At 39.4% G+C, this 14175-nt stretch overlaps 1 protein-coding gene across 2 annotated transcripts in view; it reads right to left on the bottom strand.

Annotated features, from left to right (window-relative positions):
• Window positions 1-11345, bottom strand: part of LOC122071110 (sucrose transport protein SUC4-like) — a 26169-nt gene extending 14824 nt beyond the window's left edge. The window contains exon 1 of one of the 2 annotated variants that reach the window (XM_042635391.1): window positions 10518-11345. In XM_042635391.1, the coding sequence (XP_042491325.1) occupies window positions 10518-11052 (535 nt within the window). In that variant the 5' untranslated portion in view covers window positions 11053-11345. The remainder of the gene's footprint in view (window positions 1-10517) is intronic. The other variant, XM_042635390.1, reaches the window with a different exon arrangement.
• Window positions 11346-14175: the final 2830 nt, after the last annotated feature.

Here is a 14175-nt window from a genome sequence, read left to right on the forward strand (position 1 = left end):
CGACTTCTCTTTTTTTTTTTTCACTGTGTTCTCAGTATCGGTGGAATCCGACACAGAGAATAGGAAGGGAAGAAGAAAGATGGGGAAGGAATAGGATCCTTCGGCTCTGATACCAAGTTGATGGAGAACCCTTAGGGAAGGGAGGGGAAATCAGAGTAGAGATGGGGAAAAGGAGGATCACACTCACACATTCATTCAATAATCAAATTGCTCTCTAAATCTTCAATCGATTACAACCAATATATAGGAAAATAGGAACATGAAATTAGAAACTTAACTAGAATGGAAACTAGCCTAAACTAGGAAACAACTATAAAAAGGAAACCAAAGCAAGGAAATAAATCCTACTCCTACGTTCAAGTCTGGAAACTAAAAGCATGAAATAAAATACTAAGTAAACTACTAATTTTATTTCCAACCCTTGTTGGACCAAAACCCTGGGCTGGATCGGTTCTTCTTGGCTCTTAGCTTCCAAAGCCGGTCATGCTGGTCCAACCAAGAAAGGGCAGCCATATCTGCATCACCGCCACCAACCTCAACATCCTCGAAGCAATGGCTGCCGATGACCTCAGCATCCCTCCTCTCTCTCTCTCTCTCTCTCTCTAGCACGCAAGGAGCAAACGTAGGGTCTGCTGCTGTTGCTGCTACTGCTGTTGTTGTTGCTATTGTTGTTGATGATAAGGAACGAAGTTCTGGTGCTGAGGGGTTTGTGAGGGGAGTTTAGGGGTGGCCGGGTTTGAGAGAGACGGTGAATTAGAGTTTGTGAGGCCAAGCCTCTCTCGGAGACAAAAGTGAGAGGAGGTTTCTTCTATGCATGAGTGATGTTTCTTAACAGAGAGATGTGAAGGTGATAAAGAAAAGAGAAAGAAATATAGGTAGATGCTACAAGGGTAGATCGGTCTTTTTACAGGCTAGTTTAACACTGTCAAAGTGCCAGTCACTTATTGGACGATTGAAAAAATCTTCAAACTAGAGGGGAGGGGTTGGTATTTATGAAAGTACGTGGGGAGAACTTGATATTACGCCATAGTCCAGGGGAGGGGAGTGTAATTTCCTCTAAAGAAAAATTAAAAGCATAACATTGGAAGCTAATTAAAGATGGAAACTAACCTAGATAGGAACTGAAATAAAAATCCAATCTTCCTACTAACCTGACCACACCCTGCATTAACGATTAAGGAAGCAAATCAAATAACTAAATTACTCCCAAAATTTCCCACGCCTAACTGCATCAACTCTCCCGGTCTTAAAAGAACTTGATTCCGTTAGAGTTAGGTCGTGCTCCCAAGATACCCTTGTAAATCACTTGCCGATGTGGTGGCACATATCTTGAAGCAGATGACGGAACATAACTCTAAGAGGAGGGAGAGTAAGCTAACGTGTCAGTGGAGCAAGAGTTAGTCGCCGACGTGGCATGTCTGATAATGTGTGGTGTCATTAAGTACGTATGGCCTCCTTGCTTCACCTTGATGGTGTTTCGTGCACCATCGTAGAGAATACATGCATGTCGTTACCAAGGTCGCCCTAGAAGAATGTCGCAGCGCACCAATGGGGTGACCAAGCAAGAAACATGGTATTGTAATGACCCAAACTGTAGATATACTCGAACAATTGCAGTGGCCTCCTCTCGAGCTATGGGTCCAAAACCTTGCAAGTGAAATCTTCTTGAAAAGTTGATTCGGTGGAATATTGTGTCCTCGAACAAATTCAGCAGAGTACCCTTTTGCTTCTACCCTGGTATCAATAACTATATGAATATCAGTAGGTTCGGAACCGTGTAGGACAGTACCCTTTTGTCTGAAGAGAGGAGCCTTGTCAACTGGTCTGTTTGAAAATGAAGTAAGACTAGCGGAATAAGCTTCTACATCCTCATCATCATCGTCAATATCATATTCCTTAAGGGGATAAGGATATAAATCACTCATCTTCTCTATCGTTTTCTTCTCTGTTGCAGTCACAAAACGAGTCCTATTGGGACATTTATTAGAGTAGTGACCTTTCTCACCACAACTATGACATCTGATGTTCTTCATGCAATCACTATCCTTGTTGAATTCTTACCTCTTTTCTTCAACTCTGCGAGCTTCAGGCTTCTTTTCCTCCATACGTGATGGAGGTCTATAAAATGAAAGACCCTTGAGCATACTTTTCCAATAAATGGACTTCTCTTCAACTGTCATGGCATAAGTTGCTGCCACATCAACTGACCCAAAATCAGTGTTAGCCAATTCAAGTTGAATCTCAATATTTAGCCCATTGATATATCGCATCACCCGTTGTTGGTCTATTTCTTGAAGTAGACACCTTGAAGATAGTTTGTGGAATTCAAGGGTGTAGGTATCCACACCTTTGTTACCTAGTTGTAAATTGAGCAATTTATGGAATATCACCTTCTCATAATTAAGAAGAACAAATTTCTCAGTCAGGATCTGCTTCATGACCTCCCAATTGGTAATGGGTCCAAGTCTTCTGACAAACCTTGCATGCAGTACATCATCCCATTACGAACACACATACCCAATAAACTTGGTGAGGATGAGTTCACATTTCTTCTCGTCCAGAGGAGATTTATAAGCAAAAATTCTCTCCACTTTGGTAAGTCAGTCAAGGAATTCTTCAGGTCCCCTTTCACCACTGAACTCTGGAACCTCAACTTTGATGCCATAATCTCTGTCAGAAAATTGCCGAGTAACATCCTGGGGGACAATGGGATTAAGTTGCTTCCTATGAGGTGTATCTTCGATTCGTAAGGTATTGAACTGAGGAGGTAGTGTAGATGATCCTTCTTCAACTCGCTTGTCGGACCTCTTCATAAAAGTAGTCATCTCTTCCATAAACTTGTCAAACTTGGCTTCAGTCCTCTCAAGCCTAGCATCAGTACTATGTTGATTCTCACGTTGTACCCGTTGACCCTCAGCTAACTCACGATACAATTTTTGTAGCTCGGCAATGGTGATGTGACCTGTCATGATTAGGAAAATTGTAGGAAATTTGCTTTGATACCTCTTGATGCAGATCCAGGTTCCAAATTGAATCGCTTATGGGCCCACAAAAGAACAAATAATTCAACTTAAGCAAACCAGGGGCAATATCATAATTTCTGGTACAATTTAAACCCTTTTAGAGTGAAATAGCTAAATGAGGACTGATACAGCCAAATTGATCTCTCAATGGGGAAAGGACACGTGTCGCCCCCGGGACACGTGTCACCCACCAGATAAGGATTCCAAGGACTCAATCACGTTCGATCACGTCGTTTGCATGAAGGAAATATTCCCCACAAGAAGGACGGCCGTATTGGAGAGGGACAGAGGGAAAGGCAGGAAAAAACCCTAGACCCCAAAAAAACCATATAAGGGGGCCGAGAAGAAGGAAGAAGGTAAGCATTCATACCCTCACCATTACTCCCTTACTGAAAACTGTGCAGCCGACCCTAACTTGAGCATCGGAGGACTAACCCCGGACAAAGCTCCGGGCCTCTGCCGTCTGTGCTTGTGCAGGACCAACTCACGGGGATTTTTGGCAGCAACAAGGACAGATCTGGAATTAATCCTAAAGGAACAGTTCAGTTCTGAAAATAATATGGTGATGGATTTAAACTGAAATAAAGTTTAAATGCAAGGGTTCTACTATAAAACAAGAGACAGGGGTATAATGAGAAATAGAAGAGTAATATAAAAGACTAGAAGAATAGTGGAAGAGAAAAGGGCTATCGTCTACTTCCTCATAACCAGCAAGAACCAAAAGAGGGAACTCGATGGCAGCTCTTGCAATCAGACTCGATCGACCCAGGAATTCCAAGATGAAGAGTCGCCCACACCTGCTGAGTTGATCCAAACCAGTACAGTTCAAGGATTCAAGCAATACTTGGAATATAGAGTTCTGAAACTTGGAACCAGCGAAAGTTGCAAGTATGGTCTGCAACTGACCTCAGCTCTTGTGATTACTGGGTTCTTTGGAGAGCAATGGATAGGGGTATGGATCGCTGGCAGGAGCTTCACCTGCGGCCACAACCTCAAGGCCAATGAAACCCTATCAAAGGAGATCGGCCTTCTTCCTTGACTGAAAGTGTCGCTCAGAACAGGGTAAGGAACAGAAACCAGAAAATCATAAAGAAGAGGAAGTAGGACAAAGGAAGAAGAAGAGAACATCAGGGACAGAGAGAGACTAATACATTAGAAAGGGGAAAGAAGAGGGCAGCCATGGTTTCACACCCAAAAATCTCAATAAAGTTTTAATTCTTCTCCATTACATGGATATATAAAGAAAACTAAAAGCATAACATTGAAAGCTAATTAAAAATGGAAACTAACCTAGATAGAAGCTGAAATAAAAATTCAATCTTCCTACTAACTTGACCACACCCTACATTAACAATTAAGAAAGCAAGTCAAATAACTAAATTACTCCCAAAATTTCCCACACCTAACTGCATCACAGATTCTTTTCTATACACATCGTATGTGTACTCACAATTATATACAGAAATCTCATTCCTGGTAACATATAATATGAAAGCCATATGAACAGGATGTCTGGTCTATCACTAACTGAGAACGGTCTTAGGTGAAAACCATGAAACAACATACAAGCTCAATAAATAAATGTCATGCATAAATTAAAATAAACACTTCTATTAAATGAACCGGGTTTGATGGACAAACATTTCCAACAGTAACTATTAACCCAATCAGACAACAAAAGATCATTTTTCCCGCTGCCCATGATGTGCATCACAAACACCCTAGCAAAAACTCCCCTCCATCCCAAAAAACTCTGCATAAACAAACAGTCTCAAGAAAAACCATCATCCTCCCATGCTAGTTGTCTATATCTGGACATCTCTCCATCTGTTTCCTTCATGAAATGTATCATGATACTGATGGGAGGACCTTAGGGAGGAAGGGAAGAACTAAAATAAAAGGGGGAGGAAGGGATCACACAATTAGATATTGCACAAATCCAACCAGGAACGGAAAGAAATCGCATAAAGAAGGGGGAGGGGAAGAATCACTCACAGCCCGAAGGCTCTCAAACATTAACTCAATTCATCATTCTTCAAATATGTCCAATTAGAGTACATTAGCTCCTCTATATAAAAAGGTCAAACTAGCAGTCATAACCTAACTAGGAGTTAGGCTCCAAGTAGGACTAGACATTAGGTAATAGGGGTTGGACTCCAAATAGAACTAGACTAGAACTCCAACAAGGAGTAGGTAACTAACTAGTCATTCACTAATAGGGAAACCTAAACTAAATAGACTCGAAACAGGACTCTAACTAAGCTAATGAATTAAATCCCCTTTTCCTACTTTCTATCCATAATTTAGGCCCATTAAAGTGGTCCATTACAAAGAAAACTCATGGGATCAAAGGTCCAACACATACATAACCCAATCCAAGGCTTATTTGCAATAAAATAAGCCCATTAAGTGACTTATCTACATCAATTCCCCTGATGTTGAGAAAAACTCATCCAGGAGTTTTGTATAACAGGAGAATCAACACGAATTGATCAATATCCATCTTTTCCTGTATGAAGTCACCATCAAAACCATGATCGAATATTATGAATTCCACGACGCGAAGTTCATAGGTGAAATAGTGACTCAGAAAAATAAAATCGATCGGTTTACTGAGGAGATCAACCAATTTAAATTTTTTCACAAGTTGATCTTTAACTTCCAACAGTACCATCTCATCTTCCACCACTGTTGATTCATCTTCTGGTTCGTCTACCTATTGTTCAACGGCTGAGATCACATAGTTGAAGGTAGAGTGTGCTAGGGTTTTGATGTCCGTGCAATGTTGCTGAGCCGCATCGAGCTTCTCTATTATCAATTGCATTTGTTGATGGAGATCTAATAAAAGGTCTAGATCCATCGACCAGCTTTGTTTCTCTTTTTTTTTTTAAATCGAAGGGAGGGAAAAAGGGAGGGTTCAGGAAATGGGAAAGGGAATAGGGAGAGAAAGGGAGTTGCGTGGGAGATGGAAGGGCTACCGTGGGAGGTGAAGGGAGTTGTGTTTCAGTAAAGCAAGGGATCCTTCGGCTCTGATACCAAATTGATGGGAGGGCCTTACGGAAGAAGGGAAGAACTAGACTAAAAGGGGGAGGAAGGGATCACAAAATTAGTTATTGCACAAATCCAACCAGGGAGGGAGAGAAATCATGTAAAGAAGGGGGAGGGGAAGAATCACTCACAGCCCGAAGGCTCTCAAACATTAACTCAATTCATCATTCTTCAAATCTGTCCAATTAGAGTACATTAGCTCCTCTATATAAAGAGGGCAGACTAGCAGTCATAACCTAACTAGGAGTGACTCCAAGTAGGACTAGACATTACATAATAGGGGTTGGAGTCCAAACAGAACTAAACTATAACTCCAACATGTGAGTAGGTAACTAACTAGTCATTCACCAATAGGGAAACCTAAATTGACTAAAAACTGAAATAACAAAGAAAATAAACTCAAAACAGGACTCTAACTAAGCTAATGAATTAAATCCCGTTTTTCTACTTTTTATCCATGATTTAGGCCCATTAAAGTGGTCCATTACAACGAAAACACATGGGATCAAAGGTCCAACACATACATAACCCAATCCAAGGCTTATTTGCAATAAAATAAGCCCATTAAGTGACTTATCTACATCAGATACATGTGTCTATTGATCAAAGTTCCCCAAAAGGGAGACTTCTATGGAGCATAGGTCATCTGCATAGATTTGCATGTACACAGTGTGTCGTCTTAAGGTATTTTGTTCACCTCATATTACTATTTCAATGACAAAGAATCAATTTTGATCTAATTTATAATTACTCCACTCAATATATACCAGCCAAGTTATAAATATGAAAAATTATATATTCTACAGATTTATTTTGTGATATACTATTTTTGTACAAGCAACTTTTAAAACTATGAATCTAAGGCTTAGACGAATAGTGAATTGGCAATCCAAACTTCTGGTATAAACCTTCCATCAGATAGCCAACCTAGTAGATCAGTGATGTGTAACAATTAAGTTATAAATTATAAATATATTCAATTCACCATTTCTTATGCTTGCGTCCTATGTGGAAAGTATGCTATTCAGTCTGGGCTTCTTAAAAGTTTAATTTTACTACTTTGATCTATGGTGACTTAAATATAATCAGTGCAATATGGTTATGATATAAACTCTCTAGCATCCATCAGGTCTAGGGGACTAGTGTGCTGGCCATGTGTCAAACATATCGTGTGTATTTGTCTCAAAGTAAGTATATTTTTGGTCAAATAAAAGTCGGCATCGACCGATGAGCAGAGTAATACCTTTGCCAACTCATTCTTTCAGGTGGTGACACTGGAGGGTTATTATAAATCAATACCTAAGGTACCGGAATACACTGCAGAATGAAACAGATCCCTAATAATTTGCTATTTATTTCACAACAAGCGGTATCCACAATTAGCATGAAGGTCTCACCTACGAGATAGAACTTGGATTTTTTTTTTTTTACTCAACAAAATATCAGCTTAAACATAATGGACATTCCAGAAGCTCAAAAGAAAGAAGTCCACCGACAAGGTGGTTAAAGATCATCTAATCATGCTGAATTTTGGCATGAGATCTGAGAGGTGGGAACCACCGAACAGTGGGCCCTGGCCTTCTTAACATGAAAGATGCGGTTGAATTTTGAGCAGGAAGACAGAGGGGCATGGTTTTTGAAACTCGAGCAAAACCATGACTGTTCCCAGACCAGATATAATGGTGGTTTTAGTACCTTAATTTAAAGAACAGTTTTGATCAAAACAGGCTAAACTTGGTCAAAACCAATAAAAAAAAAAGGGCCAAAATTGGTCAAAATTTGCGTGAAATCAGTAAAAACAAGACAGATGAAACTAAGGGTGTCAATTAAAACTGAAAAGCAAAAACCAAACCGAACTGAACCAAAACAAAGTGGTTTGGTTTTGGTTTCAACATTTGGAATTTTTTTGTTAGGTTCTGTTCCGGTTTCAGGGCTAAAACTGTCAGTTCAAACAGAACCGAATAAATTCTTTCCTTTTTAATGTTTGGAAATTTTTTGGTGGATTATGGCCCTAACAAACAAGGGTTTTCTTTTTGCTGGTGAATTCAAAAAAGTTTGCCCAAAGACCTAAAATAGGGTCTAAACCGAATCATAAACCAAAAATGGAACCAAATAAAAACCAAATTATGCCTGATCAGTTCTAGTTTGGAAAGTAGGCTCCTATTCGGTTTCAGTTTCCACATGGTGTATCTTGAACTGAACTGAAACCAAAACGATTGACAGCCTTAGATAAAACATGTCCTGTACTCTTTTTGCTGGTTCCCTTGGAGCAAACACTGGATTAACCATGCATAATGAGAAGTCCCTTTACTTCCATTCCAAGTCCTTTTTCCTCTGAAAACCACAGAAGCACACAGGGAGGTCCAACTAACCCTATCCTCTCCCCCCACACAAAAAAAAAAAAAAAAAAGGGTCTGGTAGTACCATACCAAATATTGCTCCGTTGAATCCCTTCTATAATAAACCTGAGACCTTGTTTGTAAGTTTGTGTGTTATTATTATGTTGTTGTTGATAAGAGAATAAAAGATATATCATTAACAGTGAAAAGGCAAACAGTATAAAAACTGAAAAGAAATGTGACTAATGGCATTATTCATGTATTATATGCACATCTCACATATTATTCACAAAACATACTACTCACCATACAAATCCGTATTGGCACAAAATATGTGTAATTTTCAACTAAACATATAATTTCCTATTACCACACTTTTTTATAATAATGATAATACTAATAATTAGTGTATAAATATGTATATAATAACAAATAGCAAAAATTTCACATATATTGTCCAATTTTTTGAAGATATTCTCTTTCTTTCTCTTTTCTACTTTTTTTTTTTTTTGAAAGGAAAAATCTTTATTAATAAGGAAAATAATGGGATGAACACTTTCTAATCAGCAAAACCAAATTACGCAGGAACTTGTTGCCATACCAATGTAAGCTGAACTGCTAACTACGCTCCAAGGGTAATTGCGCATAAGAAATCTCATCCTTGTGCAGGTCCAGTAATCAATCAGGTGGGGACCCACCTCAGCCAGGGTCATGTGTGGTAACTCATCGACCATCTAATGATATCATAATCATCACATGATTATGGACACTCTGCTTCCCAATTCCTGTAAGACAGTCGCTGTACAGATTTCAATGATGTTGATGAGGCAAAGAAGAAAGAACCCCCTATGTTTCCCGTGGAAATCACCACTCTGTCACGAAATAATAATCCGCCGGGGAAAAAGACATGTGACAGTTCCTATTTCTAAGATCTAAGAGAAGAACAACAAAAAGGACAACACGTCGAATAGACATCTCTACTTAGCCATCCGTAATATTACATACAACTCCTCAACGAACCGCACCAAGAACGACACAAAAGTTAGAGGATCTGCATAAAGTCCTGCATTTGCAGGCTGGGTTAGAGTTAAAACAAGGGTGGAATGTGTTTCTACTCGAGGGGATGTATGCATTCCTACATTTGCAGGCTGGATTAAAGTTAAAACACAATGGGATTTGCTTAAACTTGAGAGAGGCTTATGCATTCCTACATTGGCAGGCTGGGTTAAAGTTGAAACAAGGTGAGATTAGCTTATACATGAAGGACATTACTGTCCAAATGCACAAAGGCACATGCATGGAGATAGTAATATCCTACTCAGAATGTGGAAACGCAGACAAGGAGCATCATCATCTTTAACAGAACACCTTAGAAAGCACTAATAAGAAAAAACATATAAACAAACTTCGTATGGATGAAATGAGGATCTTATGGTGGATGGGTGGTAAAACTAGGAAAGAAAAAATAAAGAATGAACAAATTACAGAAAACCTCAGTGTTGCCCCTATTCATGATTAGTTGCAAGAACTCGTCTGAGGTGGCATGGACAAGTGCAACAGTTCGAAGGAGTGATCAACAACGCCTCCCAGAACATCTGAGGTCTAACGGCCCAGAACCAATCAACAACGCCACCAACCAAAACCGCCCTGAAATCCAGGTCCAACACTCCCACCGACCCAGACTTCAAATGCTTCAGTTCGAAGGAGTGATTTATTTCCAATTGATGGAGTTAAAACAGCTAAAGGAAAGCCTAAAATAACCATAGAAGAAGTGGTTAGGAAGGGCATGTATAGCTTAGGACTGGAATCTTGTATGGCTTTGAATAGAGTGTGAACTTAAGGTTGAGAGAGTTAGTAAGTAAGAAAGCACACATAATAAACCTAAAAGCACCTAGAACCAGGAAATTCAGAAAACGAGAAAGCAGGGGAACAACGGAAGGAGCGAGTATTTGCTTTAGGGATTAACAAGTTTTCCAATTTCCATATAAGGAACTAATAGTGCAATCTAGGTACAAAAACGTACACGAAGGAGAACTCAGTCGAGGATAAACAAGTATAAATATGAACAATAAAGATTGAAAATTGAATAAATTGAAGTGGAACTAACCGGTGAGGTCGGCGAGGAGAGCTCTGCAAGGTCCCTGAATCACGTTATTGGCGACGTCGAGCAGCCAAAACCCCAAAACAAAAACCACGATAGCCCTCGGCCTCGACACCATCGAGTCACCGAGTAATCGACCGATGTCGGCGGCATGCCCAATAATCAGAACAGCTATGACGATCGAAATGGATCCGGCAACGATGAAAGGCCGCCGTCGACCGAAACGGCTTTTGCAGTGGTCACTCATGTGGCCGACCAAGGGCTGGACTAGTAACCCCGACAGCGGCCCACATAGCCAGACCCAGCTAGCCCAAGCGTGAGGGATACCAAGTTCCTGCACGTATGGCGTGAGCAGAGAAAGCTGCAGTGCCCATCCAAACTGAATCCCGCCAGCCACCGAGGCCACCCGGAATAACCATTTTAACGGCACCTTGCTTCGAGCTGGCGGTGGAGCTCGAGTCGGGGGTCGAACCCTGGGTCGGTTGGAGTGTCGGACCTGGATTTCAGGCCTCGTCATCTCTCTCCTGTTGCAGGGTTCCATTCTCTCTCTCTCTCTCTCCGTCGGGGAAGGAGGGCGGTTTCGGTTGGCGGCGTTGTCGATTGGTTCTGGCCCTTCTGGGCCGTCAGACCTCGATGGCTTGAAGGATGGAAAGAAGACCTTTCTTCGCACGCTTTCGTATGAATCAACAAAAGCTACCAGATGAGATGCAGGGAGGGTTTACAGAAGTAGTAGCAGTGAGGGAGGTAAGACTGGTAGTTAACTAGTCAGTAGAAAGATAAATAGCATTGGGAATGGAATCCAGAGTATAGATTTTGAGCGCTTTCGGTTATATGGGTTGCGACTTTGCGAGTAAGGCAAAGGACTTGAGGACAAGCAGCGCCAAAATGCGTGTCGTCCGTAGTGGGCGTCTCTGTGGAGATTTTGGGCCAAGTGGCGGATCGGTTGCTGCTGGGTGAAGGGTGGGAAATTTGAAACAATGGAATGGTCGGGTCGGGTCGGGTCGGGTTTTGAGAATACCTTAGTTCTTAGCATGCCATGCCATTACCATGGGGTCGGATCTTGTGAAATAGAAAATGAGAATAAAGAGGTGGAGTTATTGTACGGTTTTTCTAAAAATTCCAAATTGAACAACTTGTGAGCGGCCTAAGGATTAAAGTATTGGTATTCGCCATCTATCAGTTGGTTAAATTTAATATACGTATTTGAGGATATCATATCGTAACGGAGATACGTTAACATATGTTAAATATAAAATATTAAAGTATCAGTATCAGTCGCCGTATCGATTGACTAAATTTAAGATACATATCAGAGGGGTATCATATCGTATCAGAGATACTTTAAACCATGTGTCAGCCTTCCTCATGACAAACCATTTATCCCACCCAACCCTTTGCCAAAATCTCACCATTGTAGGTAAGATTTTGGGGATAAAAATAAGGAATGACTTTATTACATGTAGGGGGAAAAAATTATGAAAATCCATTGTTCATCATGGTTTCTCACTTTTTCTTTCTTATTCATTAAGTCCATTATATATGGGACGACTATCTACAACTTTTCCTTTCCTATCTATTTTTGTCCATCAAACGTATAAGGCCATGGGGCAAGAGATCAATGCCAAGTCACATGGCCAGCAAAAAATGCAAGATCAATGAAAATGCACACAAAAACATCAATAGAAGGAGCAAGCCAATCATTTTACATGATCGTATGTCTTGCGCATATGCTACATGCAATCTGAGAGATATTTTGCAACAGATACTACCTTTCACTTTCGGTTTCAAGTCATCTATTATGATCAAAGTTGAAGAATAAAGGTTAAAGCTATTAAGATCAATCTTGTGCCGTTGAAGAATAAAGGTTAAAGTTATAACATCAATATTTTGCTAATCAGATAGTTACTGCTAACACCCTAATATTCTCCTTGTCTTGGGGAGTGGAGACCAGAGTAGGGAAAGGATAGTGTGCTATCCCCACCTGTGTCTGCCAAAATCTCCCCAAATATGACAATATTTCTTGTTTGGTTCCTAGTCTTTGCTTTTAGTTAATAATGTTTGAAAAAAAAAACTCTGTTGAAGTACATAGGTTCTATCTTCTTTTTTCCTTTTGTGTGTGCAAAGTACTTAGGTTTTTTTTTTTTCTTTTTGGGTTATAACACTTTGGTTCTAGTAGAACAATTGCATTGAAACTTCCTAGTCGATCTTATTGTCCATCTAGATCTCTATTTGGCAAATGTCAACATATGCAATGCGAAATGTCTAGGGTGTTTGTGTTGGGATTGCAGTTGGGTGTCTCTTATATCATGTGGGTTCACATAATTATAATTGAATTTGCATTTGTAATTATGTTTAGATTTTTTTATTCATTACATGTATAAGGTAGAATTGCAATTATGTGGGACTAGGGTTTTTGATTCTCTATATATTTTCTTTATATGAAAAAACTAAGGACAAGGTAGGTCACCTTGTTTTTTTCTTTCTTCTGTTTTTTAGTGGATGTATGCTTTCTGTGTGATTGTTTGTTTGATTTTTTTTCCCCCCTCATAGTTGTGTATTTGCCCCCAACACAAGATACCTGAACATCCATCTAAGAGACCCTACTACTTTATGGAATCAAATATTATTTGATGAAAAATAAATAAAGTCCAAGAAACAATGGGATATCAATTTTATTTATTTTTGGTCAATGTGGGATATCATTAGGTGCAAGTGAATTGAAGAGGGAGCAAGGTTTGAGAACTCACTATTGAGAATGGGATCACTGATATCAATTTGAATCGGATAAAAATACCCCTACTTTTAATTAAAAAAAAAAAAAGCATTTTTTGGGCATCAATTCATTGATACGGCATCGACTAAGAATTGAGATCGATTAAAGCTGATTCCGATCCAATTTGATTCATCAAACTATGAGGGGGATGATGGAATTGTGTGGCCCAACACATTTTTATTTGTGTTATTTTTGCACATTATTATTGGACATTTCTATTTTATTTTGTGTCATGTAATATATATTTTGTGGTTTATGGAATTGATTAAATGGTTCCATTGTTATTTGGTCTATTGGAGTTGACCGATTTATGAATGATCATTCAGATGAACCACGTTATAGTCTTTGACTTGACTGCACCTATCATGATGCATTATGTGTTTATATATGCATTATTGGATTATGATGGATTTGAAGAGTACAAGTCAAAATTGCTCAGACTATGAAAAACATAACTAATCTCTTGATGGTTAGTACACATAAGGTTCATGGAGTCCATCGATAGAAATATGGTGAGACTCTATCTAATCACTAGAGAGGCTAAGTCTAATCGATAATAATTAAAAATAAGTAAATAAAATGAAAACAACAAAATGAATCAAGAGGGATGAGCTTTCTAGCTCCATGGTTGGCACACTGTTACTTAAAACGCGTTCCCCTTTTTTTGCCGTTTAAAACGCGTTTTCCCGTATGCTGTTATACAATCAGGAAAAAAACGGAAACGGAAAAAGAATCCGTTTTAAACGCGTTTTAAACGGCCGTTTTAAACGCGTATCCGTTTTAAACGCGTATCCGTTTTTTAAGGGTAAAATAGGAATTTTATTAAAAAAGATAATTAAAAAAAAAAAAAAAACTATTAGTAAAAGTGAAGTGTGCAGACAATATGGTACT

Source organism: Macadamia integrifolia, unplaced genomic scaffold (genome assembly GCF_013358625.1).
Source record: "Macadamia integrifolia cultivar HAES 741 unplaced genomic scaffold, SCU_Mint_v3 scaffold_189A, whole genome shotgun sequence".
NCBI classification, from domain to species: Eukaryota; Viridiplantae; Streptophyta; class Magnoliopsida; order Proteales; family Proteaceae; genus Macadamia; species Macadamia integrifolia.